Source organism: Aotus nancymaae, unplaced genomic scaffold (genome assembly GCF_030222135.1).
Source record: "Aotus nancymaae isolate 86718 unplaced genomic scaffold, 86718_ANA_hifiasm-v0.15.2.pri h1tg000089l, whole genome shotgun sequence".
Lineage (NCBI taxonomy): Eukaryota > Metazoa > Chordata > Mammalia > Primates > Aotidae > Aotus > Aotus nancymaae.
Window position 1 is genome coordinate 24,451,021 of NW_026988504.1, and position 25,100 is coordinate 24,476,120.

Genomic DNA, 25,100 nt, shown 5'->3' on the forward strand with positions numbered 1-25,100 from the left:
TGTATGAAAAAAATATTTTATTCCAAAACACTGTTTACACAAATGTGTGGTGTCTGTACAAAGTACAAAAGAATCCCTCTTCTCATCCCCACCTCCCTTCAGAGATGTTACAGGCTTGGGCTCCCAATCTTCCATGGCCAGCTGCCCCGACAGCGAGTCCAGCAGCCTCAGAGGGAGGATCGTGGGTTGGGAGCAAGGCCTTCGCAGATCGCAGCCAGTTACGCAACAGCGCAAGGCCTGCCCTAGGCCCCACCTCCCAGCGGAGTCAAACCAGATCAGCTTTTACCCCTCACTCCAGATTCCACAGGCACGCGGCACGTGGCTGATTCGCAGCTTGTCTTTCATGGCAGTTTTTTTTCCCCCCGGGAGGCAAGAGGACCAACCCTGCAAAGTGCCAGGGCTCCTGTCCACCCACCATATCCTAGACCCAGTCTTTTCTTCCTCTTCGTAGACAAGGTTACAAACAGGCAAGGAAAGAAGCTGGGGCCCGACGCAGGGGAGAGGGTGCAGATCCCGCGGAACGTGGGCAACAGCATCATAGACTTGAATAAAACCCAAGAACAAGCAGCCAAGCAAGGACTAATTCAGAGCAGCTCGGAAGCCCTCACTCAAACTGGGCGGCTCCTCTGTGCTAAGGACATGGCCAGGGCCCAGAAGAGCACTCAGAGGGTTCACACAGAGAGTCTGAAGTCCACATTCACTAAAGTATAAAATATTACTCGAAAATGAACCCAGCCTCCCTCCTGAGAGATGAATCAGTTACATCCACATATGAGGACAGATGCATTTACATAAACACACACACACACACACACACACAAGAGGGCAAAGCTTCTCACTCCAGAGTGAAACTTCAGCTTAGAGACGTTACCCGTCTCCTCTCCCCATCTGAATCATCTCATTCAAATACCTGCTGAGCAGATGAAGGGCACAGGAGGACTAGGTTTGCCTGCATTGAGTGCCTGCAGTGACAGAGGCTTGGTCTCTACCACGGCGGAGACAGGCCCAGCGGGCTCTTGGATGCCATGATCTGAAAGGAGGCCACCGCTGCTGCAGCCACATCCCAGGGCTGCAAAGGGGAGGCAGGCGTAGCTCATGCACCAGGACACACACACGCACACACATGCCTGCAGAGGTGTCAGTATGCACAGCCATATAAACTCACAATGTATACGAATGCTTCCCATTGAATATTGTTTCCAAAGAGAAGCCTGGGATTCAAACATTCATGAGAGGGAGCCTCTGGCAGAGGTGAAAAGACCAGCAGGGGGTGAGAGGCGGGGGTCAAGACTGTCCATCGGTCGGCGTAAGAGTTCCTCCACGTGCCTGGCCACATCCATGGTCTCATCCAGGTCGAATTCTCCATCCTGGTCGAGGACAGGGTCAGGGCTAGTAAAGAGAGGGGGATGTCAGGGAGCTGGTGTGCCCCAGAGCCTCCAGCGCCCTGGGGACAGCCTCCAGCCTGCTTGCCACTCAAACCTGCCTCATGAAAACAGGACCAGTTCTGGGTGGATGCCCCCGCCCCACCCCAAGCTGGGTAGCAGTCAGCCCCCTGGCTTCTTCAGATCCCCACTCGACTCACATCTCTTGCTAACTCATGGAATCATCTTAGGGAATTCATTTCCCCTCTCCTTGTCCTCATCTGTAAAACCAGGTGGCTGATGCAGTGGGCCCCATCCACTGAGCACCTACAATGGCTGAGCTTTTTTTTCAGACAGAGTCTAGCTCTGTCACCAGGCTGGAGCATGCAGTGGTTCGATCTAGGCTCACTGCAACCTCCGCCTCCCGGGTTCAAGCAATTCTCCTGCCTCAGCCTCCTGAGTAGCTGGGATTACAGGCGCATGCTACCACACCTGGCTAATTTTTGTATTTTTAGTAGAGACGGGGTTTCACCATGTTGGCCAGGATGGTCTCGATCTTTTGACCTTGTGGTCCGCCCGCCTTGGCCTCCCAAAGTACTGGGATTACAGGTGTGCGCCACTGTGCCTGGCCAATGGCTGAGCCTTTTAAGCACATGACTCCAATTTTTACAGCCACCTGGAGAGTGGGTATTGACCCCATTTTATAGATAAGGAAACCAAGGCCATGTCAGGAAACTTGCTCTGGGCCACCTGGCTGGGAGGTGGTGGAGTCAGGATTTGAACCTGGGATCTTCAGGGGTCCCACTGGAAGGTGGTACCTCCCAGACATCCAGGCTGGTCATCCACAGTGAGGGAGGAAATTAATTCTCTACGTTGTTCCCGCCAGACTCTTAAGAACAACCACCTCAACAACAAGAACCACTACCCCATTCATAGCTACCTGTATCAAGCCCTTCCAAGGCCCTCCCTGTGGAAATGCTTCACCCACACCATCTCATTTAACGCTCATCCCGTTCTCATGAGGCAGGCATTCTTGCCTCCATTTCACACATAAGGAAACTTGAGCATCAGAGAGGCTCAATCATTTTCCCGAAGTCACAGAATTAGTACCAGAGTGAGGACTGGCTCCTTCTATTTCTAGCTTCTAAATGCTCTGTTTTCCTGGCTGATCTCACTCCTCCTGGACCTGGGCCTAACTAGAGCTCTGGATTCCTTTGCCCGCTAGCCCTCCAGGGGTCTAGCCTGGGGCCAAGTCCCCAGTTCCTAGCCTGCCAACCCCCACAAGAAAGCCACCTACTTCTGTGGGTACATGTTATAGTGAGCCTGGGGGCACACGGCTGGGGAGGGGGCCTGGTCCATGTACGTGGCGCTGCTGCCCCCACCGGCATCTGCAGATACGTTCACAAACCTGCAGAAGGAAGAGCACAGAGCTCAGCCACCAGGGAGGCTGGGGCAGCTGACCTGGAGAGGGGACCAAGGGGCATCTTGGTCTTTCTTGGGGTATAGAAGGACAAAGTGCCCACCGGCCCTGGGGCTCCAGCTGCAGGAGTGGGGCCTCGGGTACTGGCACAGCGTGACCAAGCCCAGGTCCCTCCCCAGGGCTGAGTCAGGTTTCCTGGGGGATCGGAGAGCTGGGCCCAGGATCAGGACGGGAGGCAGGGTCTGGGGGAGGAGGAAAGAGGCAGAAGGAGAGCCGGAGCCACCTGGACACTTACTCAGGGACCACTTGCTTGATCTGTGGCTTCACGTATCCGTCAACGGCTTTAGCTGCCAAGGGGAGAAGGTGGTGAGAACCTAAGTCTCTGGGGACTCCCAAGTGGGGTGGAAGCCCACAACCCATGCAGTCTGTCTCCTGCCCACACCACCTTGTGGTCTCAGCTGGGATGAGATTTCCCATGGACCCTCAATAAACACCAGGTGACGAATCCCGCATGAGGGTCCCTGAGACCCCTGGCTTGAATCCCATCCCTTCTCCTGGTTCCCTTCCTGGCCATTTGCTTTCCCTCTCTCTGCCCCCACCCCTGCCAAAGAAAGAATCAACAAGCAAACCCAACCAATGGATTTGGGGCAGCAGCTGGAAGAAAAGAGACTTCTCCCTTTTGCTGCCGACACTCCACTTGGGGGAAGGTTTGTGAGCAGGGTGTGGAGAGGGCAGCTGGTGAGGTGGGGAGCAGAGCGCTAGCTGTGAGCTCGAATGATCCCGGCCACACCCAACGGCACTGGCAGCCCTTCCTCTGACGGTGCAGAAGTGAGAATCCAGGCAGCTTTCACTTTGCAGAGAGGAGAGCTGGGATGGGTTTCTCGTTCCCTCTCTTCAGCTGTGAGCCCTGAAATCCTCTCCACCACCCCTGGGGCCAAAACCCACAGGGGACATGGCCCCTGGGCTCCTCCTGGGGAGTCCCCATGGCGCAGCCTATGGGCTGGAGAAGAGCCCCAGGTCGGGGGAGTCAGGCGGCAGCACCCACCCAGCACAGGAGTATAGTACTTGGAGAAGACCTCATCCTTGGGGCGGTCAGGAAACACGTAGATGAGATAGTTCAGGTCCCCCAGCCGGTCAGCCAGGGACCTGATGGAGAAATCCCTCGTGGTGAACGGCTTCAGGTTCCACAGGTTACGTTCCGCTGTGAAAAGAATAACCTCATTTCCATAATCCACGTAGCAGGAGGAGGACCAAGTTTGTGGGGCTTTAAGGCAGGCTTGCAAGAGAAATCTGGACTTTTATATACTGGCTGGTGCTGCAAGCACCGATTCGAGATATTCTACTCAGCAAACCAGGTGAGTAGACACCAACAAGCCTAGGTCCTGGCAGAGAGAGGCGAGCGGGAAACTGCAGGAGGACTCGTCCAGCGGTCCTGGAGTCTGTGGGGCTGCTGACTTTAGGTTCTCCAAAATGGAAAATGATAGAAAGGGAATACATTTCCAAGCCACAGCGGTCTCCAACTAAGCTTCCCAGTGGGTACCTTCTTTTTTCTTTTTTGAGACAGAGTTTCGCTTTGTCGCCCAGGCTGGAGTGCAGTGGCGCAATCTCAACTCACTGCAACCTCTGCCTCCCAGGTTCAAGCAATTTTCTGCCTCAGCCTCCCGAGTAGCTGGGATTACAGGTGCCCACTATCATGCCTGGCTAATTGTTTTTGTATTTTTAGTAGAGACGGGGTTTCACCATCTTGGCCAGGCTGCTCTCGAACTCCTGACCTTGTGATCCACCCACCTCGGCCTCCCAAAGTGCTGGGATTACAGGTGTGAGCCACCGCGCCTGGCCCCCAGTGGGTACCTTCTAAGGACAGAGGCCCGATGGAGGTGCGGGGGGAAGGGAATGGGAGACCGGGCCTTGAGGTTGAAATGTGGGCAAAACGGGCACTCACGGGAGTCAAACTTCCAGGCGATGGTGATGCCCCCAATTTCTGAGTCACTAAAGCGCAACAAGAAGGTCCCGTCGGGCTTGTTGATGAGCAGATCATGGGCCTGTTGCTTATTCACAAAACCTAGGATGGCCCTGGGTGCATGGAGCATTGAGCATCACCACTGGGCCACAGACATGGTCATCCTGTGCCCACAGCTGGCCCCTGACCCTGCGGCCCCCGTTCCTTACCCGTCATTCCAGTGGGGCCTGTGGTGCTTCTTCAACACCTCCATCACCCCATCAAACCACTGCCAGAAGGTGTAGTTCCAGCCCGGCAAGTTCTCCTGAGGACCCAGGAAGCCCCGAGTCAGGGCTGGTGCCCCAGGTCACAGGTGGCCCAGGAAAGTCAGTGCCCTCCTGCCCCCACTCAGCCTTCTCCCAGTTCCTCAACCCTGCTGGCCGCCACACTCCAGCAGACCATAAAGTGACACGGTCCCCATCTTGCACCCTAGGAACCCAGAGAGGAAACTCACTTCTAAGACACAGGGGTCTAAGACTAGCCCATGGTTGGGAGTAAGAGGTATAGAGAATAATCCAGGCTGGATGCGGCCTCCAAAGTCATCCCTTCATTTTGTACATGGGAAGACTGAGGCACAGAGAATAGATAGGTCTTCAAAAATTAGCAAGGAAAGAGGCAGGAGAGCCAGTGCCATGCGCGTGGTGGTTCATGCCTGTAATTCCAGCACTTTGGGAGGCCTAGGCGGGTGGATCACCTGAGGTCAGGAGTTCGAGACCATCCTGACCAACATGGTGAAACCCCATCTCTACTAAAAATACAAAAATTAGCTGGGCTAGGTGGTGGACACCTATAATCCCAGGAGAATTGCTTGAACCCGGAGGCAGAGATTGCAGTGAGCCAAAATCATACCACTGCACTCCAGCCTGAGTGACAGAGTGAGATTGTGTCTCAAAAAAATTAAAAAGAAAATCAGCAAACACATCCAGGCCCAGAACCCAGCGATCCTGACTGCCAGCCCTGGGGCCCTCCATCATCCGGCTCTGGCTTCACCGCTGAGTACAATTCCTGCAGCCCCAGTCTGCATCTCTTGGGGCTGGGGCCCCCTTTCTCTCCTGGTGGTAGGAGAGGGTGGTTGGGGGTGGAGAGGGGGTGCTAGCCCCAGGCAGCAACCTGTCTGTGAGGAGGAGGAGCGACAGGCCCTGGTGGGCCCTGGCGGGTGGCTGGTGGCCGGGCCCCTCACCCTGTTGAACTGGGACCAGGACACGGACAGGCCGCTGTAATCCTCCAGGTGGCTGCTGCTGTTGTTGAACAGTTTCTGCGCCAGGAACACGAGGTTCTCCTTGGTCAGGCCCCGGTTGCTCTGCACTTCGGCCTTGAATTTCATGTTGAGCGCCTCACACAGCTGCGGCCACAGCACTTTGTCAGGCACGGCAAATGGCACCCTACCCTGCGGGGGAGAGGAGAGGGGGAGAAAAGGTAGATAGAGGGTGCTGGAAATGTATATACACACACAAGACACACAGAGACACACACGAGACACACACACGAGACACACGACACACACACACAGAGACACACACATGAGACACACACACACGAGACACACACACACACACACACACACACGAGAGACAGAGGAGACTGAGACAGATCCAGAAAGGTGACACAAACACACGGGCAAGAAAAGGGTGGCAGGGGTGGTGGCACAAAGGGACAGAGATGTAGACTAGGGGTCAGAGGACAGACAGCAGGGACCCAAGCCATCTGCCAAAGGAGGATCCCAGACCAGGATCCAAAGACCAAGGTCACAGACCTCCCAGACCCCAGTCCAGGAACCTGGAACCCACACAGAGCACCAAGGCCATGGCGGAAGGCAGGTGCCCTGCACCCCAGCCCTTCCAGCCTCTCCTCACCTCTGGGCTGGCCCTAGGGTGAGGAAGGACCGCTTAGCAGGGGCCCAAGGTGGGGGTCTGACCCCAGGTGAGTCCTAGGGCCTGGAGGGCCGGGGTGGGGCTCCCATGGGGACTCACCGGCTCAGCAAAAGCGTTGTCCCACAGCACGGTGGCTGTGGCATTGTGGTCCTGGCTGCCGTGGACGATGACAACCACAGGTAGGGACAGAGTCTACAGGAGTCAAAGGAACCTGAGTTGATGGGGGCTGACCACCATATGCCCTCTGCGTAGGCAATGTGCCCAGTCCACTTTATTTTTTTCAAAACAGGGTCTCATGTCACCCAGACTGGAGGTTATTGGTGCAATCACAGCTCACTGCAGCCTTGGCCTCCTGGGCTCAAGTGATCCTCCTGCCTCAGCCTCCAGAATGCCTGAGACTACAGGTGCATGCCACCGTGCCCAGCGTTTTTTTTTTTTTTTTTTTTTGTAGATATAGGTTCTCACTGTGCTGCCCAGGATAGTCTTAAACTCCTGGACTCAAGCAATCCTCCCTCTTCTGCCTCCCAAAGTGCTGGAATTACAGGTGAGAGCCACTACACCGGGTCCCAACCCACTTTCCTCACCCACCATTCCAAACACAAGCCCCTCCCAACAAATCTAAGCACAAGCAAACAAACAGAAACTGCAACGGATTTCTTCTTAGCCCATTGCCCAAATTATCTGAGTTAGTCTCAGATCATAACCTAGCAAGCAGGTACCCACAGAGTCAAAGCAGGCTGTCCAATAGCATTGCTGCCAGGAAGCCCCAGGCAGGCCCCTCCCGTCTTGGGTGAGCTGGAGCAGTGAGGGCAGGAAGGCTGGGGCCTCACCTTCACCTGGAACACAAGCTCATTGCTGCCAACACTGAATTGAGACTCAAACAGGACCGTGAACTTCTCCTCCGTCACGGACTCTGCACCCCGCCGGTCAGCACGCTTGATCCTCTTCAGTGACTGCAGGGCAGGAGGTGAGAGGGGAACAGGGAGATGGTGGCTGCTTACAAGGACTGGGCTCTGGGCAGACTTGCCCTCCGAAAGTGGGCCCCATCCTCACCATGTTCCTGAAGTGGGCACTGAGGGTGCCGGTGGCTTGGTGGTACTCCATCACGCAGCAGTTGTTCAGGATCTCACCACTGCACTCGCTGCAAAGGAGAGGGGAGTCCCAGCTCCACACAGGCCCCAGGCCAGGAGCATGGTCCTGTCCACGCCTTGGGCGGGGGCCTTCACTCAGGTCAGCCCTGCCAGCAGCCCCTGTCCCCATCCCCAAGAGTGTTTCTCAGTGTCTTTCTGGGTGACTGACTTTTCCATCAACCTGGTACCCAGCGCCCCAAGGCAAGGCCTCCCATGGTGAGGTCTGGACCTATCATTAGTTTGAAATTCCTCAGGCACCAAGATTGATGTGAGGGGCTTCGGGGACTTCCAGTAGCTTCTAGGGCACTTAAAGTAAAAAACACAAGCACAGCCTGTAAGGTGGTCAACACCCACCCACCCGCCTGGCCTCAGCAAACTCCTCTCCCGTCACTCAGGACACGCAAGCCCCGCTGGGCCTGGCTGTCTGCCGAACATGCCAGGCTCGGACATTGGCACTTGCTCCTCCTGTCGCCCCAGACACTTTTAGTCTTCTTCAAGTCTCAGCTCAGATAGCTCCCCAGAAAGACCTTCCTGGACCACTTATCTGGTGAAGCTTACCAGGCTGGCCTTCCCTCATCCCTGCCTTGAACACATCTCTGACGCTAGCGGATGGCTTTTTTGTTTTTTTTGAAACAGAGCTTTACTCTTGTTGCCCAGGCTGGAGTGGAATGGTACCATCTCGGCTCACCACAACCTCCACCTCCCAGGTTCAAGTGACTCACCTGCCTCAGCCTCCCAAGTAGCTGGGACTACAGGTATGCGCCACCACATCTGGCTAATGTTTGTATTTTTAGTAGAGATGGGGTTTTGCCATGTTGGCCAGGCTAGTTCCAAATTTCTGACCTCAAATGATCCTCCTGCCTCGGCCTCCTGAAGTGCCGGAATTACAGGCGTGAGCGACCACGCCCAGTCTAGATCGCTGTCTTAACTTCCTTTCCAGCGTCTATTGCTGGTTGGCCCTGCCTGATCTTTTTTTTTTTTTTTTGAGACCGAGTTTTGCTCTTGTCAGGCTGGAGTGAGTGGTGCAGTCTTGGCTCACTACAACCTCTGTGTCCCAGGTTCAAGCAATTCTCCTACCTCAGCCTCCCAAGTAGCTGGGATTACAGGTGTGCGCCACCACACCCAGGTAATTTGGTATTTTTAGTAGAGACGGGTTTTGCCCTGTTGTTAGGCTAGTCTCAAATTCCCACCCTCAGGTGATCCGCTCTCCTCGGCCTCCCCAAAGTGCTGGGACTGCAGGCACAAGCCACCGCACCTGGCAGCCCTGCCTGATCTTTTAAAGCGCTGCAATGCAAGCTCAAAGGCAGCGAGACGCTCATTTGTCTTCATCTTCACCCCAATCACATGGTAGGCACCCAGTAAACATTTTTTTTTTTTTAAACAGAGTCTTGCTCTGTTGCTCAGGCTGGAGTGCAGTGGCACAATCTCGGCTCACTGCCACCTCTGTCTTCCGGGTTCAAGTGATTTTCTTGCCTCAGAGTAGTTGGGACTACAGATCCAAGTAGCTAGAGCTACAGGTGTGTGTCACCACGCCCGGCTAATTTTTGTATTTTTAGTAGAGATGGGGTTTTGCCATGTTGGCCAGGCTGGTCTCGAACTCCTGGCCTCAAGTGATCGGCCCGCCTCCACCTCCCAAAGTGCTGGAATTACAGGTGTGAGCCACCGCACCCGGCCTCAGTAAACATTTTTAATTGGATGACAAGGGATGGGGTCATATCTTCCACATCACTCATTCACTCATTCATTCACCCACTGCATACGCTGTGGGTGGCCTGTCCTGACACTGGACACTGCCTCCCCATTTTCTGCCACACACGACTTCTCTGCCCTCTTTCCTCAGGACAAGGCACATGGGCTCTGCCTGAAAGTCCTCCCTCTCTGTGACTTCCCTCCCTATCACCAGCTACCTCCAATTCCACCGGGGGCCTAATACTCTCATTTCGTTAGTCCTGCACCACGACCCCTGGTGCCCTACACGTCCCCCTGTCACATGGCTACAGCCTCTGTCTGCTCTGCTGGTCTAGGGGCTGGGTGAGAAGACAACCCAGTTCTGTTGGGGTCACAGTTGCATCCTCAGTACGTAGCACAGGTTCTAAACACGGCAGTAACGCCGTACTTTGTGTGATCTTCTTGGAGACAGGTTCTCATTCTGTTGCCCAGGCTAGAGTGCCGTGGCAGAATCATACCTCACTGTCATCTCAACTCCTAGGCTTAAGCCATCCTACCACCTCTGCCTCCTGAGTAGCTGGGACTGCAGAGGCGTGCACCACCACATCCAGCTAATTTTAAATTTTTTTGTAGAGATGAGGGTCTCCATATGTTGTCCAACTCAAACTTCTGGGCTCAATTGATCCTCCCGCCTTGGCCTCCCAATGTGCTGGGATTACAGGCCTGAGCTACCGCATCTAGCCTAGCACCATACTTGTTGACCTACTATGTGCCAGACACAGGCAAGAAGGGCAGTGTCCATCTATCCTAGGCTTAATGATGGTTTGACATGATCGTTTGAATTTACAATGGTGCAAAGTGATACACTTTCAGGAGAAGGTGGTGTGATGGTCCTTCACAATGCTGGGCAATGAGCCTCACCTCTCTGGCAGCCACACCATCCCCAGGGTAAAGAGCTGATATTCAGCTGGGCATGGTGAATCATATCTGTCATCTCAGCACTTTGGGTGCTGAGGTGGGCAGACTCCATGAGTCCAGGAGTTCGAGACCAGCCTGGGCGACATGGTGAACTAGGGAACAAGACATGTCTGGATGAGAGGACAGAGAGAGGAGGTGCGCATTCCCCACACCTGAGCCTGGGCAGGGGAGGGGAGAGGCACAATTACTTGCGGGTGTTCTCGTTCTTGAGCAGAGACTTGGCCTGCTGCTCACTGATGATGGTCGCCTTCACCTGGGGGGGGTTCATGTGCACGTTCAGCTTCCCGCCCACCAACAGGCGCACAGTGGCTGCAAACTTGGTCTGGGTCTTCAGGACCTGAGGGGGCTGCTTCTCAATGATGAATGTGCTGCAGGGGACACAGGGACGGACGCACGATGAGGGGCTGGCTCGGGGAAAGGGGTCTCGGTCCCTCTGTGGTGGGAATGGGGCTGCCTCCCGAGGGGCTCAGCAGGTGAGGAAGAGCACGGCACAGCCTCTGTTCCCAAGGAGGCCGTGAGAGTCCAGGGAGAGGCTGGAGAGGGGGAGTGAGATGAATGCAGTAGCTGGCATGGGATGCCACCCAAGGACATCCCTTGCAGTGTCTACAAGAGAAACTGGGCAAGGGCGGCACCCAGCAGCCACAGTAACTGGAGACGGAGTGGGGAGGGATGAGAGGCAAAGAGAGACAAGGATGAAGGTGAAGCTGCTGGTCTGGAAAGCACCTGTGGCCCCCCACACGCCCACCCCATGGGAGCTGCCCCAAGCCCCGGGTATGGCCAACAGGCAGCCGTCACCTGGTCACCAGGGCTGAGATGATGTCCGTGATGGTGGCGTTGACCTCGGCCAGCATCTCCTCCACTGGGCCGGGGATGGGCAGCTGCTGGCAGAGGTGCTCAGCCCTGCGGATCTGCTGCCGGTTCTGCCAGATGATCTCGGCCAACTTCTCACACCTGCACGGAGCCCCAAGGCCAACAGGACACTGGCTTCTCTGCACAGACTCCAGGCCAGAGCCCAGCCCCAAGACACGGCTCCTCCTCCCCCGGGAAGGTCTCGCCCAGGAAGGCTCTGTGCTTTCCCCACACTTCCCACCCACAGGAACAGCAGAGCTCCCTGCCTCAAAGAATTAGAGACGTTCACAGGAGGGGACCCTGACTAGGCCCAACCAGCCTGAACATCACTCCGCACACCCGAGCCCTGTCCTACCCCCAGGACAGCAGCCCCCTTCCTGGGGGAGGTGGCACAGGACGGCGGACCAAAGTCTGAATCAGGACTCAGGCCCCTACAGAAACAAGAGCTGTCCCAGGACAGAGGGGGCCTGCTGCAGGAGCCAGCGCAGGAGGCAGAAGCAGTCGGGGTCCCCGCGGCCCCTCCTGCCCTGCCCGCTGGCTGCCCCACACCGTTACCAGGACTGTAGCACGTCCAGGCTGCCCTCGGGGGGCCCGCCATTGCCGGCCAGCTGCTGCCGCCGCTTCCACTGGATCAGCTCGTCATCCAGGATGATGGTCTGTTGCTTCCGCAGCAGCTGCAGGGTCTTCTGGTGCTTCTCGGCCAGCTCCTGAGGGAGGGAGGAGAACAGCCCCTTCTGGACTCCCAGAGAACCCCGCAGGGCCTCGCTGGGAAACGGCAGGGCAGGGCCCAGGCCCTTCTCTCTCCCCAAGCTGCTCTGCCTCGCATGGCCCCCAGGTAAAAAGGCCTCCTGCCCTCCCAGGTTCTGCTCTCATCCCGGTCCCAGCCCTCCCTCGGGTCCCCAGAGACTGACTTTGTGGCACCCATGCCCAAGAGAGGCCCAGGACCCCACTCACCAGGCGGTACTGCTGTAGCGTCTGCGCCTCGCGCTGCAGCCAGGCCTCCAGGGACACCTGCTTCTGCTGGAGCGCTGTCTCCCGGCTCAGACGCTCCTGGGGGCTCAGCTGGCCCAGCGTGGCAAACTGAGCTAGAGGAGGGGACAGGGCACCATGACCGTCACCTCCCAGAATCCAACAGGAGGCCCAGAGGAGCCCACTCGCTTGTTCTGGAGCGAGACCTTCCCAGGCTCAGAAGCTGCATCAAGGGCGAGTCGGTGTTCCTAACAGCTCGGGGCGCCAAGACGGATGTGTGCCTCGGGAGGCACCTCTGGGCCCTACTCACAGGCCTCCTGACTCTGAGCGTCCCCTCTGGGGGCACATGGGGTGCTGGGGCAGCTCGGGAGGAGTCCTGCCTGTCTCCTGCCTGCCTGCCCCAAAGGGCTGCCAGCCCTCTTCTCATGGCCCAGCAGCAGCTCCTGGCTGGCCCCCTGAGGGTCCATGTCACCCTGACCCCAGCCCTGCCCCATGGGATGCACAAGCTGGGACAGACAACGGCAACTCTAGGCAGCCAGGAGCAGCCCAGAGCTAGAACTCCGAAATATGGCTCCAGTCCCACTGCAGGTATCCAGCAGGAAGAGGACCATCCAGGCACGGATGGATCCAAGGCATCTGCACTACCTCGGGAATCCTGCCCAGCCACAGGGAGGGTGGTGGTGACCCCAACACCTGGGCCCAGCCTTCCTATGCAAGGGACCCACTTAGGGCTCTCCTGGAAATTTGTAGCAGCTTTCGGGAAGGAGGCCAGGGAGGCGAGAAGCAATTTCCCTACTCCACTGGAGGCAGCTGAGCCTTCCCTGGCACAAACAGATCAACAGTCTGTGTTTCTGCTGAGTGAACTTGACAAATGGGACTGAGGAGACATTGCACGATGGATCCAAACCCAACCCGAATCCAAACTGAATCCATCACTGTGCCCATGAAACAGAAAACCCAGTGCGGGATCAGAACCACTGTCAACAATCTAAGGACTTGGGTAGGAAGAACAGCCCGAAATCTCCCATTTCCTTTCTCAGAAGGAGCTTCCCTTTTTCTAGGGCCAGTCTGGGATAGATTCAGATGAGGGGAAGTTCTTTTAGAATTATCCTGCCAGTACTGGCTGGGTGCAGTGGCTCACGCCTATAATCCTAGCACCTTGGGAGGCTGAGGTGGGCAGATTGCTTGAGGCCACGAGGTTGAGACCAGTTTGGCCAACAGATCAAAACCCCATCTCTACTAAAGCTACCAAAAAAAAAAAAAAATTAGCTGGGCGTGGTGGTACACATCTGTAGTCCTAGCTACTCAGGAGGTTGAGGCACGAGAATCATTTGAACCTGAAAAGCGGAGGTCACAGTAAGCTAAGATCACGCTACTGCACTCTAGCCTGGGCAATAATAACAATTAAATAAATAAATACAAATTTAGAATTATCCTGCCAGTCTTTACATAATGCCTACAATATTCAGGCATTGTCCCGGTCTCTGTGTACACAAAGCACTGACAGTGCAGGGTTAGGAAGAGAGCTTAAATAGTTAAAATAGAACTCTAAAAAATTTTTAAAATGATTTTCACAAAGACAAAAGAGAAGGAACACAGAAACAAAACCCAAAAAGGAACATAACAGAACATAAATATTAAAATAGTAAACCCCAGTACAAATTATATTAAAAATTACATTAACTGTTAATGGACTAAACATCTCAATTAAAAGCAAAGACTATCAGAATAAATACAAAGCAAGACCCAACTATATGCTGTCTACATTTTAAATTTTAAAAAAGCATAAAGAAAGATATTCTATGAAACATATAAAATAAGAAGGGGCTGGGCACAGTGGCTCACACCTGTAATCTCAGCACTTTGGGAGGCCAAGGCAAGTGGATCACCTGAAGTCAGGAGTTCAAGACCAACCTGGCCAACATGGCAAAACCCTGTCTCTACTAAAAATACAAAAATTAGCCAGGCATGGTGGTGTGCACCTGTAGTCCCAGCTGTCTGGGAGACTGAGGCAGGAGAACTGTTTTAACCCGGGAGGTAGAGGCCAAGATCATGCCACTGTACTCCAGCCCAGGCAACAGAGCAAGACTCTGTCTCAAGAAAATAAAATAGGCCAGGCGCAGTGGCTCACGCCTGTAATCCCAGCACTTTGGGAGGCCAAGGCGGGTGGATTGCCTGAGGTCAGGAGTTTGAGACCAGCTCAGCCAACATGGTGAAACCCCATCTCTACTAAAAATACAAAAAATTAGCTGGGCATGGTAGTGGGTGCCTGTAAGCCTAGCTACTATGGAAGCTGAGGCAGGAGAATCGCTCGAACCCAGGAGGTGGAGGTTGCAGTGAGCCAAGATTGCACCATTGCACTCCAGCCTGGGCAACAAGAGCAAAATTCTATCTGAAAAAAAAAAAAAAAAAAGGCCAGGCACAGTGGCTCACACCTGTAATCCCAGCACTTTGGGAAGCTGAGGTGGGCGTTCTAGACCAGCCTGACCAACATGGAGAAACCCCGTCTCTATTAAAAAAACAAAATTAGCCAGGCATGGTGGCGAATGTCTGTAATCCCAGCTACTTGGGAGGCTGAGGCAGGGGAATCACTTGAACCTGGGAGGCAGAGGTTGCAGTGAGCCAAGATCGCACCATTGCACTCCAGCCTGGGCAACAAGCGCAAAACTTCGTCTCAAAAAACTGAATAAATAAATAAATAATAAATAAACTAAGAAGGCTAGAGTAGTTATATTAATATCTGATAAAGTGGACTTCAAGACAAAGAATATCACATATTAAGTAAGATATTTCATAATGGTGTCAATCAGAAATTGATAATTAAAATATGTACATATTTAACAGCAAAGCTTCAAAATACATAAAGAAAATATTTACCAAATTAATTGGAGAGGTAGACAATTTCCCAATGATAATAGGAGATTTTTTTTTTTTTGAGACGAAGTCTCTCTGTCGCCCAGGCTGGAGTGCAGTAGCGCGATCTAGGCTCACTGCAACCTCCGCTTTCAGGTTCAAGCCATTCTTCTGCCTCAGCTTCTGGGATTATAGGCACACACACTGTGCCTGGCTAATTTTTGTATTTTTAGTAGAGATGGGGTTTTGCCACGTTGGCCAGGCTGGTCTTGAACTCCTCATCTCAGGTGATCTGCCCGCTTCGGCCTCCCAAAGTGCTGGGATTACAGGCATGAGCCACTGTGCCTGGCCTCATAATAGGAGATTTTGGTACCTCTCTTTCAGCAACTGATAAAATACTTAGCCAAAAAAAAAAAAAAAAATTCAATAACAACAGAAATCCGTGGTTCTCAAAGTATAGACCAGGATCCCTGGGGTTTTCCTGAGTCCTTTACAGGGGACCCACAAAGTCAAAACTATTTTCATAACTTCAAAAGACCTGATTTGCCTTTTTCACTCTTAATATCATTGCAGGTACACAGTGGAATTTTCCAGAGGCTTTAAAGATGTGTGATATTGCAAGAGATTGCAAGATCCAGCTCATAGTAAACCTAACATTAAAGAGATTTGCAAATATGTAAAGCAAAGCCATTCTACTCACTAACTTTTGTTTTGGAAAATACAGATGTTGAATTTGTTTTTTCTAAAACTTCCCCATTTATGTTAATGTTATTGAATTTATTTTTGCTATTTTTAAATGAAACAACCACAGAACATGCATTTTTTTCAAGTACAACATGCATTCACCAAGATAGTACATATGCTGGCCATAAAATAAGTCTCAGTAAGTTTACAAAAAACTGAAATCATACAGAGTATGCTCTCTGATCACAGTGGAATTTAACAACCTTCACTGAAATCAATAGCACGGGAAGTGGGAAGGGTGGGGAGGGATAACATGGGGAGAAATGCCGGATATAGTATGCAGCTAAGCAACAGCCCTGCATGACCTGCACATGTACCCCAGAACCTAAAGTAAAATAAAAATTAAAAAAAATAGTAAATAGCAATATGACATCTAGAAAAAAACCAAATAGGCTGCTCTGCCTATGGAGCAGCCATTCTTTATTCCTTTAGTTTCCTAATAAACTTGCTTTCACTTAAAACAAAACAAAACAGTTGGAAATTAAACAGCACACTTTTTAATCATGTATGGTAAAATAATTAATTACAAGATAAATTAGAACTATTTCAAAGCATATTGAATAGTGAATATATAGCATATCTGTAATTATGAGATGTAGCTAAAGCAGTGCCTAGAGGGAAATTTATAGCTTTGAATATACATTAGAAAAGAAAAAAGGGCTGGGCGCTGTGGCTCACGCCTGAAATCCTAGCACTTTGGGAGACCAAGGCGGGCAGGTCATGAGGTCAGGAGTTCAAGACCAGCCTGACCAACATGCTGAAACCCTGTCTCTACTAAAAATTCAAAGATTAGCCAGGTGTGGTGGCCTGCACCTATAGTCCCAGCTACTCGGGAGACTGAGGCATAAGAACTGCTTGAACATGGGAGATAGAGGCTGCAGTGAGCTAAGATCATGCCACTGTGCTCCAGCCTAGGCAACAGAGCAAGACTGTCAAAAAAAAAAAAAAAGAAAAAAGAAAAGAAAGAAATGAAGAAAGGTCTAAAATCAATGATCTAAGGTTCCACCTTAAGAAACCAGATTTAAAAAGAGTAAAGGAAAAAGCGGTTTGACAGCCCTCACTAAGATGGGGTGGTCATTTCTGGGGTCAGTCTGGAATGGGACATATTAATAGATGGGCCATGTCCCATGAGTCTTCAAACTGTACCTGGTGTTAATTCCTTCCAAGCTAATTTGTTTTTTACTTCCCCACATCTTTACCAGCCATTGGCAAACTACAGACCTAGGATATAGGAGAATTTTCTACTGTCACCCATTCCCTCAGGCCCATGTCCTATCTGTGAGGCTCACGAAGGCCCACTCTGGAAGTCCCACCTCTCCCCAGCCTGGTTCAACCAGAAGACTTTCCAATCCAAGCCCTCCTTCTGGTTAGGGAACACTGCTCATATTTGCGCATTTGTGTATATTTACTAAATACGTACCATTAAGGAGAGAATACTGGTTAATAAAGGACAGGATTTTTTTTTTTTTTTGAGACAGACTTGCTCTGTCGCCTAGGCTGGAGTGCAGTGGCGCAATTTCGGATCACTGCAACCTCTGCCCCCTGGATTCAAGCAATTCTCCTGCCTCAGCCTCCCTAGTATCTGGGATTACAAGCACCCACCACCACACCTGGCTAATTTTTGTATTTTTAGTAGAGATGGGGTTTCATCATGTTGGCCAGGCCAATCTTGAACTCCTGACCTCAAGTGATCCGCTTGCCTTAGCCTCCCAAAGTGCTGGGATTACAGGTGTGAGCCACCGCACCCAGCCTAAACTGCAGGAATGTTATGATATATCTCTAGCTGAGATACAGTTCTGCAACTTACAGGCAACCTAGGCAAAGTTACTTGTTCTCTTTGAACCTCACTTTTACCATCTGCAAAAGGGGGATAACACAACTGTTCACTCCATAGGCTTGTTGAGAGGGTTGAATTAAATAATGTGTGCAAAGGGCTTAGCCCTGAGTCTGACCCACGGCAGGGGCTCAATCACTGGGAGCCATTGCTTCCACCAACTTTGGGCAAAGTGCTGAGGAGATGGACACCGACCCAGCCCTACTCTCTAGGAGTTCATAGACTGTTCCTCACTCCTGCCCTCAGGACGCACATGGCGCCTCCACCGCGCCTCACCTTGGATCCTCAGGCTCTCCTGGTACTGGATGATGAAGTACTCCTGAGTCTGCTGCAGCTTCTTCAGCTCATTCTCTGTGTCTTGTGTGACCAGTCGCAGCTCCTCAAATGTCTGGTTGATCTGCAGGTGTTTCTGGGACATGGCGTCAACCAGGATCCCAGCCGGAGAACTACACTGGAGACGGATGGAGTGGAAATAACTCGGGGCCGAGAGGATGGGAGGGGACCGCAGGCATTAGGAAACACCAATACTACAACCCCAAACCCCACACTAGGGTAAGGGAAACTAGTGCAAGAAGGGAGGGTCATGTGCATCAGAAGGAGTCATTTGCCAGAATTGGGGTGGAAAAGGGAAAGAGAGAGGAGAAACAGGTGACCTCGCAGATAACGGCAGATAATGGCACCTTCAAAGCACAAAAGTCTGCAGATAATGGCACCTTCAAAGCACAAAAGTCTATGTCAGAGCTGCCTCCACTAGAGTAATCCAAACAGGGTTCATCTAATTTCCCTCCCAGAGACTAGAACTCAGCATGTCCCAGGTGTTACCTGGGTTTCCCACTAATGATCATGACCCCTCGCTCTACATTTATTCACTGACTCAGTGCTGCAGACTGCAGTAGATACTAGGGACATAGGGAGGAATAGGGCTGTGTGAACACACATTATCTCACTCAAGCCCCCCATGTGACTGAAGGAAGAGGGAAGAGCCTGAACCTCTCACAGGCATCCTGGAGACCCCAAAATGAAGTTAGCAGGGAGGCATCAACAAGCCTCCCTGGATCCAGCCATTCCTTCAGCACAAGTCCTCACAGCCTTTCCAGTGAAATTGTTCTCGAAATAAAATCCAAACTCCTTCCCATGGTGCCTGCTGGCCAGGGCCGTGCCTACCTCCCGCCCCAGCTCTCTGGGGCAATGTGTGCTTTCTGTTTCTGTTCCTTGAACACACAGGCATGTTCCTGCCCTGGGGCCCTTGCACTTATTGTTCCATCAATCTGGAACATTCTGGCGTCAGATCCTCCGGAGGCAAAGCACTTTAATTGGTACCTTTGCAGAGCGGCCATCTCTGATGAGCCAGTTCACAGTAGTGCTGCTCCTATCTGAAAGTGTCTTGTTCTTCTATTTGTTATGTTTCTGTCTGTCTCCTTGCACAAGGATGTGAGGTTCTCAAGGGCTAGGACCTTGGCTTTCCTGTGTACTACAGAATCCCCAAGGCCTAAACGCCAGTGGTGTTCAGGAACAGCTTTATGGCTGGAGGAAGGAATGAGCTCCCAGACTCTGACAACACCAGCATCATGGACGTGGATTTGTCAATGAGGCTGAAGTCATTTTTAGGTTTGCAGATAGCTCTGTGATGGCAACAAGTCAGGGACACAGGGGTTGTGTGAGAAGACCCTTTGTGACCTGGTTTCTACCCCCTCTCTATCTTTTTTTTTTTTTTTTTGAGAGGGAGTCTCACTCTGTTGCCCAGGCTGGAGTGCAGTGGCACAATCTTGGCTCCCTGCCACATCCCCCTCCTGGGTTCAAGCGATGCTCCTGCCTCAGCTTCCCAAGTAGTTGGGATTATAGGCACCCACCACCATGCCTGGCTAATTTTTATATTTTTAGTAGAGATGGAGTTTCACCATGTTGTCCAGGCTGGTCTTGAACTTCCGACCTCAGGTGATCTGCCCGTCTCGGCCTCCCAAAGTGCTGGGATTACAGGCGCAAGCCACCGTGCCCAGTCCTCTCTATTTTTATCTATGACAGCTCCCCACTTGGTTCCTTCTCCCCAGTTACACTGACCACTTACAAGTCTTCCAACAGGCTAAGAGGATTCACACCCTCCTGCTCTCGCATGTGCTGTCTTTTCACTAGAAAATGCATCCCTCCTCCTCTCCTGCCTTTCTCCACAGTAGCTAAGACCTCCCCGTCTTCAGGACACTCCCCTCCAGCCCACCCCAATCTGAGTTGGGCACTTTTCCCATCTAGGCTCCTTTAGCACTCAGTTCATCTCTAGAGAATCCATCACTGTCGCCGGGTGTGGTGGCTCAAGCCTGTAATCCCAGCACTTTGGGAGGCCGAGGCGGGTGGATCACAAGGTCAAGAGATCAAGACCATCCTGGCCAATATGGTGAAACCCCATCTCTACTAAAAATATAAAAATTAGCTGGGTGTGGTGGTGTGCGCCTGTAATCCCAGCTACTGGGAGGCTGAGGCAGGAGAATTGCTTGAACCCGGGAGGCGGAGGTTGCAGTGAGCCGAGATTGTGCCACTGCACTCCATCCTGGTGCCTGGCGACAGAGTGAGACTCTGTCTCAAAAACAAACAAAAAAAAAGAGAATCCATCACTGTCAGAGTTCCTTCCAGGCAGGAACCAGGCCATTCGGCGTTTCTCTCATCCTAGCCCAGCATCAGACACAGAGTACGACCTCAATAAATGTTTACTGAGTAAATCCTGAAATCTGTGTCCACAACAATAAATAAATAATAGGCCAGGTGTGGTGGCTCATGCCTGTAATCTCAGAACTTTGGGAGGCCGAGGCGGGCGGATTGCTTGAAATCAGGAGTCCAAGACCAGCCTGGCCTATATAGTGAAACCTCGTCTCTACTAAAAATACAAAAAATTAGCCAGGCATGGTTGCGGGTGCCTGTAATCCTAGCTACTTGGGAGGCTGAGGCACAACAATCTTTTGAACCCGGGAGGTGGAGGTTGCAGTGAACTGAGATTGTGCCACTGCACTCCAGCCTGGATGATAGTGTGAGACTCAGTCTCAAAAATAAATACATACATAAATACATAAATAAATAAATAATATGACCTGCGCTCTGGTCACTGTTCTAAGATTTCTTTCTTTTTTTTTTTTTGAGACGGAGTTTCATTCTTGTTGCCCAGGCAACAAGGAGTGCCATGGCATGGTCTTGCCTCACTGCAGCCTCTGCCTCCCGGGTTCAAATGATTCTCCTGCCGCAGCCACCCAAGTAGCTGGGATTATAGGCACCTGCCACCACACCCAGCTAATTTTTGTATTTTTAGTAGAGACGGGGTTTCACTATGTTGGCCAGGCTCATCACGAACTCCTGACCTCAGGTGATCCACCCACCTTGGCCTCCCAAAATGCTGGGATTACAGGCATGAGCCACGGCGCCCGGCCTGTTCTAAGATTTCTAACTAACTAACTGTTATGTCATGTTGTTTTTGCTCTATTGCAGATAGTAGAGCACTGTGCCACTGTCCATGTAGATATCCAATGCCTTTATGATTTCAGAACTGGGAAGACGTGCCCTGCTGCCCCTCCCTGGGCCTCACTTCTCTGAGCCTGCCTGTGTTAGTTCTTCTGACACAGATAGGTATGATAGCCATCTCCATTTTACAAGAGTAGGAACAGAGCCTCAGAGAGGTTAAGCAGCTTGCTCAAGTCACACAGCTAGTAAGTGGCAGAGCCAGGGGCTGAACCCAGGGGGTCACCACCCCGCCATTCAATGCTGCCACCTCTCACATTTGCCCATGTTCCTCATCTTTGTGGTACTCTCCTCGTGCTGGTGTTTTACATAAACACAGTTGTGTCTGGAGAGAAAGGCATATGAAAGGACTTCCCAACACCTCTCCCCACATCCACGGGACACTCACATTGTTGGCTTCTCGGACCAGCCTCTGTTCATTGTACAGAATGTGCCGGATGCAGCGGACCAGCTCCATGGGGCAGCGGTCATATGCTTTCTGAAAGAATCCAACAGCAGCCTCCAACAGCCACCCTCTGCTACAGCCACGCCACCCCCTGCTCCAGCCACGCCACCCCTGTGCCATGCCCAGCCCTTCCTCTCCTTCAGCCTCTGCCTCAGCTTTTCCCAGGGAGCCTCGGGAACTATACACCTCTGTCTGTCTGTTCCTCATCTTCCCCTCCAAGATCTTCATATGTGGTTTGGAACGAATTAAAAACCACAGTTTATGAAGCACTTTTTTATTTTTTTATTTTTTATTTTTCTTTGAAAACTCGTTTTCTAATGAAGCATTTTCAATCGACCATCTCTTTTGACTCTAACACAGAGGTCCCCAACCCCTGGGCCGTGGACTGGTACGGGTCCGTGGCCTGTTAGGAACTGGTGAGTGTCGGTGAGCAAGCGAGTGACGGGTCATCTGTATTCACAGCGGCTCCCCACTGCTGGCATTACAGCCTGAACTCCACTGCCTGTGAGATGAGCAGTAGCCCTGGATTCCCATAGGAGCGCTAACCCTATTGTGAACTGCGCAAGCAAGCCATCGAGGTGATAGGCTTCTTTTTCTTTTTTAATACAAAGTCTCATTCTGTCGCTCAGGCTGCAGTGCAATGGTGTGGTCTCAGCTCACTGCAACCTCCGTTTCCCAGGTTCAAGTGATTCTCCTGCCTCAGCCTCCCAAGTAGCAGGGATTACAGGTGCCCGCCACCATGCCTGGCTTATTTTTATATTTTTAGTAGAGATGGGGTTTCACCACCGCCAGGCTGGTCTCAAACTCCTGACCTCATGATCCTCCTGCCTCAGCCTCCCAAAGTGCTGGGATTATATAGGTGTAAGCCACCATGCCCGGCCCGGCTATGCGCTTCTTATGAGAATCTAACATCTGACGATCTGTCACTGACTCCCATCACCCCCAGATGGGACTGTCTAGGTGCAGGAAAACAAACTCAGGGCTCCCACTGATCTTACACTGTGGTGAGTTGTATAACTATTTCATTACACGGTACAATGTAATAATAATAGAAATAAAGTGCCCAATAAGTGTAATGCCCTTGAATCATCCCAAAACCACCTCCCTGCCCAACCCCAGTCCGTGGAAAAATTGTCTTCCATAAAACCAGTCTCTGGTGCCAAAAAGTGGTTGGAGACCACTGCACTAACAGCATGGAAACTCTGTACATACACAGAAACTATAATCCCCATTTCACAGATGAGAAAACTGATGCTCAGAGAGATTAGGTACTTGTCCAGATGCAACCAAGTGAGAGAGCAGATGACTCCAGACTCAGGGCATCTGATGCCAAGGTCAAGTACTTCCTACCAGCCTGACCCTGGACTCCTATGTTGCTTCCCCTCAGGCTTCTCCAGTTTCCCCTCTCTTCTGGGATGGACTTGTATTTCCCTGGCATCCTGCTGTCTGTGTTGAAGGGCTCTCTAGGAAACACAAGTGAGTTCCAATAAACGCTTAACTGCGATCACTACCCACACCCCTTTCCTACTTCCACAAAAACTCCCTCTCTTCCTCCACACCCCCTCCCTCAAGTAAAGAAGAAGCTACATCTTATTCCTAAACCCTCAATTCAAAGCCCTTGTGTCCAGCTCTTGTCTCTGGGACGGCTCCCTTCCCACCTTTAAAAGAGCCCAAGAGGGAGGTCTGGTGGCCTCGTTTCTATAGTCGGCTGGTCTTCCCTTCTCCAACATAGGAATCCTGACTCAGTCTATCTCCATCCCTTCTGCTTCTTCCATAAGGACAGTTCACCCATCTCCCTCTGTTGGCAACAGACATGTACCACCCTTGCTTTGCAATACACTAAAGAAATCCGACAGGTCTAATTTAGAAAGAGGGGGTGGGGGAAATGAAGAAAAGCTGCCAATAAGTTTGCGGTCACATGGTGAGTCAGTGGCCAGGCCAGGAAAAAACCCAGGGGTTCTGATGCTGGAACAAGATGATGCCGCCTCCCCATAGGTGGCCCAGAGCTCACACCCACCTGGAGCTGCGTGGCGTAGTGCCCCAGCTTGATCTTCAGTAAAAACCCATCTTCCCCCACCTGGTGCTCCGCCTTCTTCTGCAGCTCCTGCACCAGGCCCTCTAGGAGCTGGGTGGCTTGGGCTCTGTCCTGGGGATTGTCCAAGTCGATGGCATCCCTTGGGGCAGGTCAGGAGGGAAAAACCTACTGTGGCACCATCCTGGGCAAGGAGGTCAGGCACCCAGAATAAGGTGGAAACCCCAGGCTCATGACCGAGAGCACTGCAGGGCCCACAAGACTTGTTCCCGGCAGTTCCACAGGCATCTGAGGCTAGAAACATTCTCTGTCCTCCCAGGCTTGCCCTTTCCCAGGGAAACTACCCCTTCCGCACAGAGACCGACAGGCAGGACCAGAGTCACACCAAACCACCATGAGTAGAACTAGAGGCCAAAGGGCCTGGCTTGTAGGGACCCTCTGAGGAGGGGCAAGGCGGGGCGGGCCTACCATGGCTGGCTCTCAATCCACTGGGCCAAGTAGTGTCGGACCTCGATGGGGAAGTGTTGGCCATACAGCACCTGCATCTGGCGCAGCGCATCACCCTGCAGCTGCTGGGCCTGGATCCACCCTGCCATGGCCGTTCACCTAGGGCGAACCCAGCACTGAAGCTCTCTACCCCCGCAGAGCCAATGGCCGGGACTGCCCCGACCCTGCCATGCCTACCTATCCCTGGACTGTGGTCAGGCCAGGCCCCTCCCCTCCCACAGACACGCTTTCCTGTGCGGGAACAGAGATGGTGAGGAGGAGCAGGCCGCCCATCCCCTGCAACAAGGAACCCGCTGAAGGGGAGGGGAGGGTGCGCTGCAGAGGCAGGTGCCCTCCCCATCTTCCTCTACCCTAGCCCCACCAGAGCTTCCCCAGTGGGGGGTGGGGGGAGGACGGCTAGAAACTGAAAGAGAAACTTGACGCGGAGGCCCACAGGCCCTCTGAAGAGGGCTGCAAGAATCCCCCCACCCCATCTCAGGCCCAGTTTCTGGAAAGGGAAGATATTCCAACCCAAAGTTAGGCTAGCACCGTGACAGCTCCCACTCGACGGCTAGGGCTCTTCAGGCACGTGGCTGGGGCTGTTTAGGAGAGAGGGCTGGGGACCTCTTCGGCTGCTCCCCCAACTGGTCACCGGCGTCTCCCCGGTCCGGCCCGACTGCGCTCCTTCTCCGAGGCGTGCCAGGACGGTGCCCTCCCTGGCCTCCGCCCTTCATCCTCAACCCCTGTCCCCACGTCCCCCGCCGCCCTGTCGTCCCTTGTCTGCGCTGCGCCAACTCCCTCGCGGTGTCGGGGACTGATCCCCGCGCTGCGCTCGGCCGTCGGGCCCCAGGTACCGTGGGTGCCGGGGGTACCGGGGCGGCAGTCGAGTGTCCCCTCTCCGCGCGCCTCCCGGACGCGCCACCGGGCCACCCACCTGGTGAGGCCGCGCCGTCCGGCAGCCGGGCC

At 52.8% G+C, this 25,100-nt stretch overlaps 1 protein-coding gene across 2 annotated transcripts; it reads right to left on the reverse strand.

The window, feature by feature from the left end:
* On the reverse strand, positions 1-25,100 carry LOC105711173 (signal transducer and activator of transcription 5A). 2 transcript variants are annotated; one of them, XM_064369569.1, is made up of 19 exons: positions 25,069-25,100; positions 24,117-24,254; positions 23,634-23,790; positions 21,560-21,649; positions 17,953-18,127; positions 12,231-12,361; positions 11,832-11,983; positions 11,223-11,378; positions 10,616-10,795; positions 7,705-7,792; positions 7,482-7,604; positions 6,751-6,843; positions 5,961-6,167; positions 4,951-5,045; positions 4,724-4,854; positions 3,827-3,982; positions 3,077-3,128; positions 2,659-2,769; positions 1,126-1,389 (listed from the first exon to the last, which is right to left on the reverse strand). In XM_064369569.1, the coding sequence occupies exons 2-19, from the start codon at positions 24,242-24,244 to the stop codon at positions 1,227-1,229; spliced, it is 2,388 nt and encodes a 795-aa protein (XP_064225639.1). In that variant the 5' UTR covers positions 24,245-24,254; positions 25,069-25,100; the 3' UTR covers positions 1,126-1,226. The 2 variants fall into 2 exon arrangements, with proteins under 2 accessions (XP_064225640.1, XP_064225639.1); XM_064369570.1 differs by lacking the exons at positions 2,659-2,769; positions 3,077-3,128; positions 25,069-25,100 and having other exon boundaries at positions 1-1,389; positions 24,117-24,866.

What these genes read in the sequence shown, in the direction of transcription:
- LOC105711173 (XM_064369569.1), bottom strand. Translation starts at nt 24,244, where the DNA reads ATGGCAGGGTGGATCCAGGCCCAGCAGCTGCAGGGTGATGCGCTGCGC. An exon ending in ATCTCAGCCCTGGTGACCAG is followed by an intron (nt 10,796 to 11,222) that starts GTGACGGCTGCC and finishes TGTCCCCTGCAG; the next exon opens with CACATTCATCATTGAGAAGC. An exon ending in TATAACATGTACCCACAGAA is followed by an intron (nt 1,390 to 2,658) that starts GTAGGTGGCTTT and finishes TCTCTTTACTAG; the next exon opens with CCCTGACCCTGTCCTCGACC.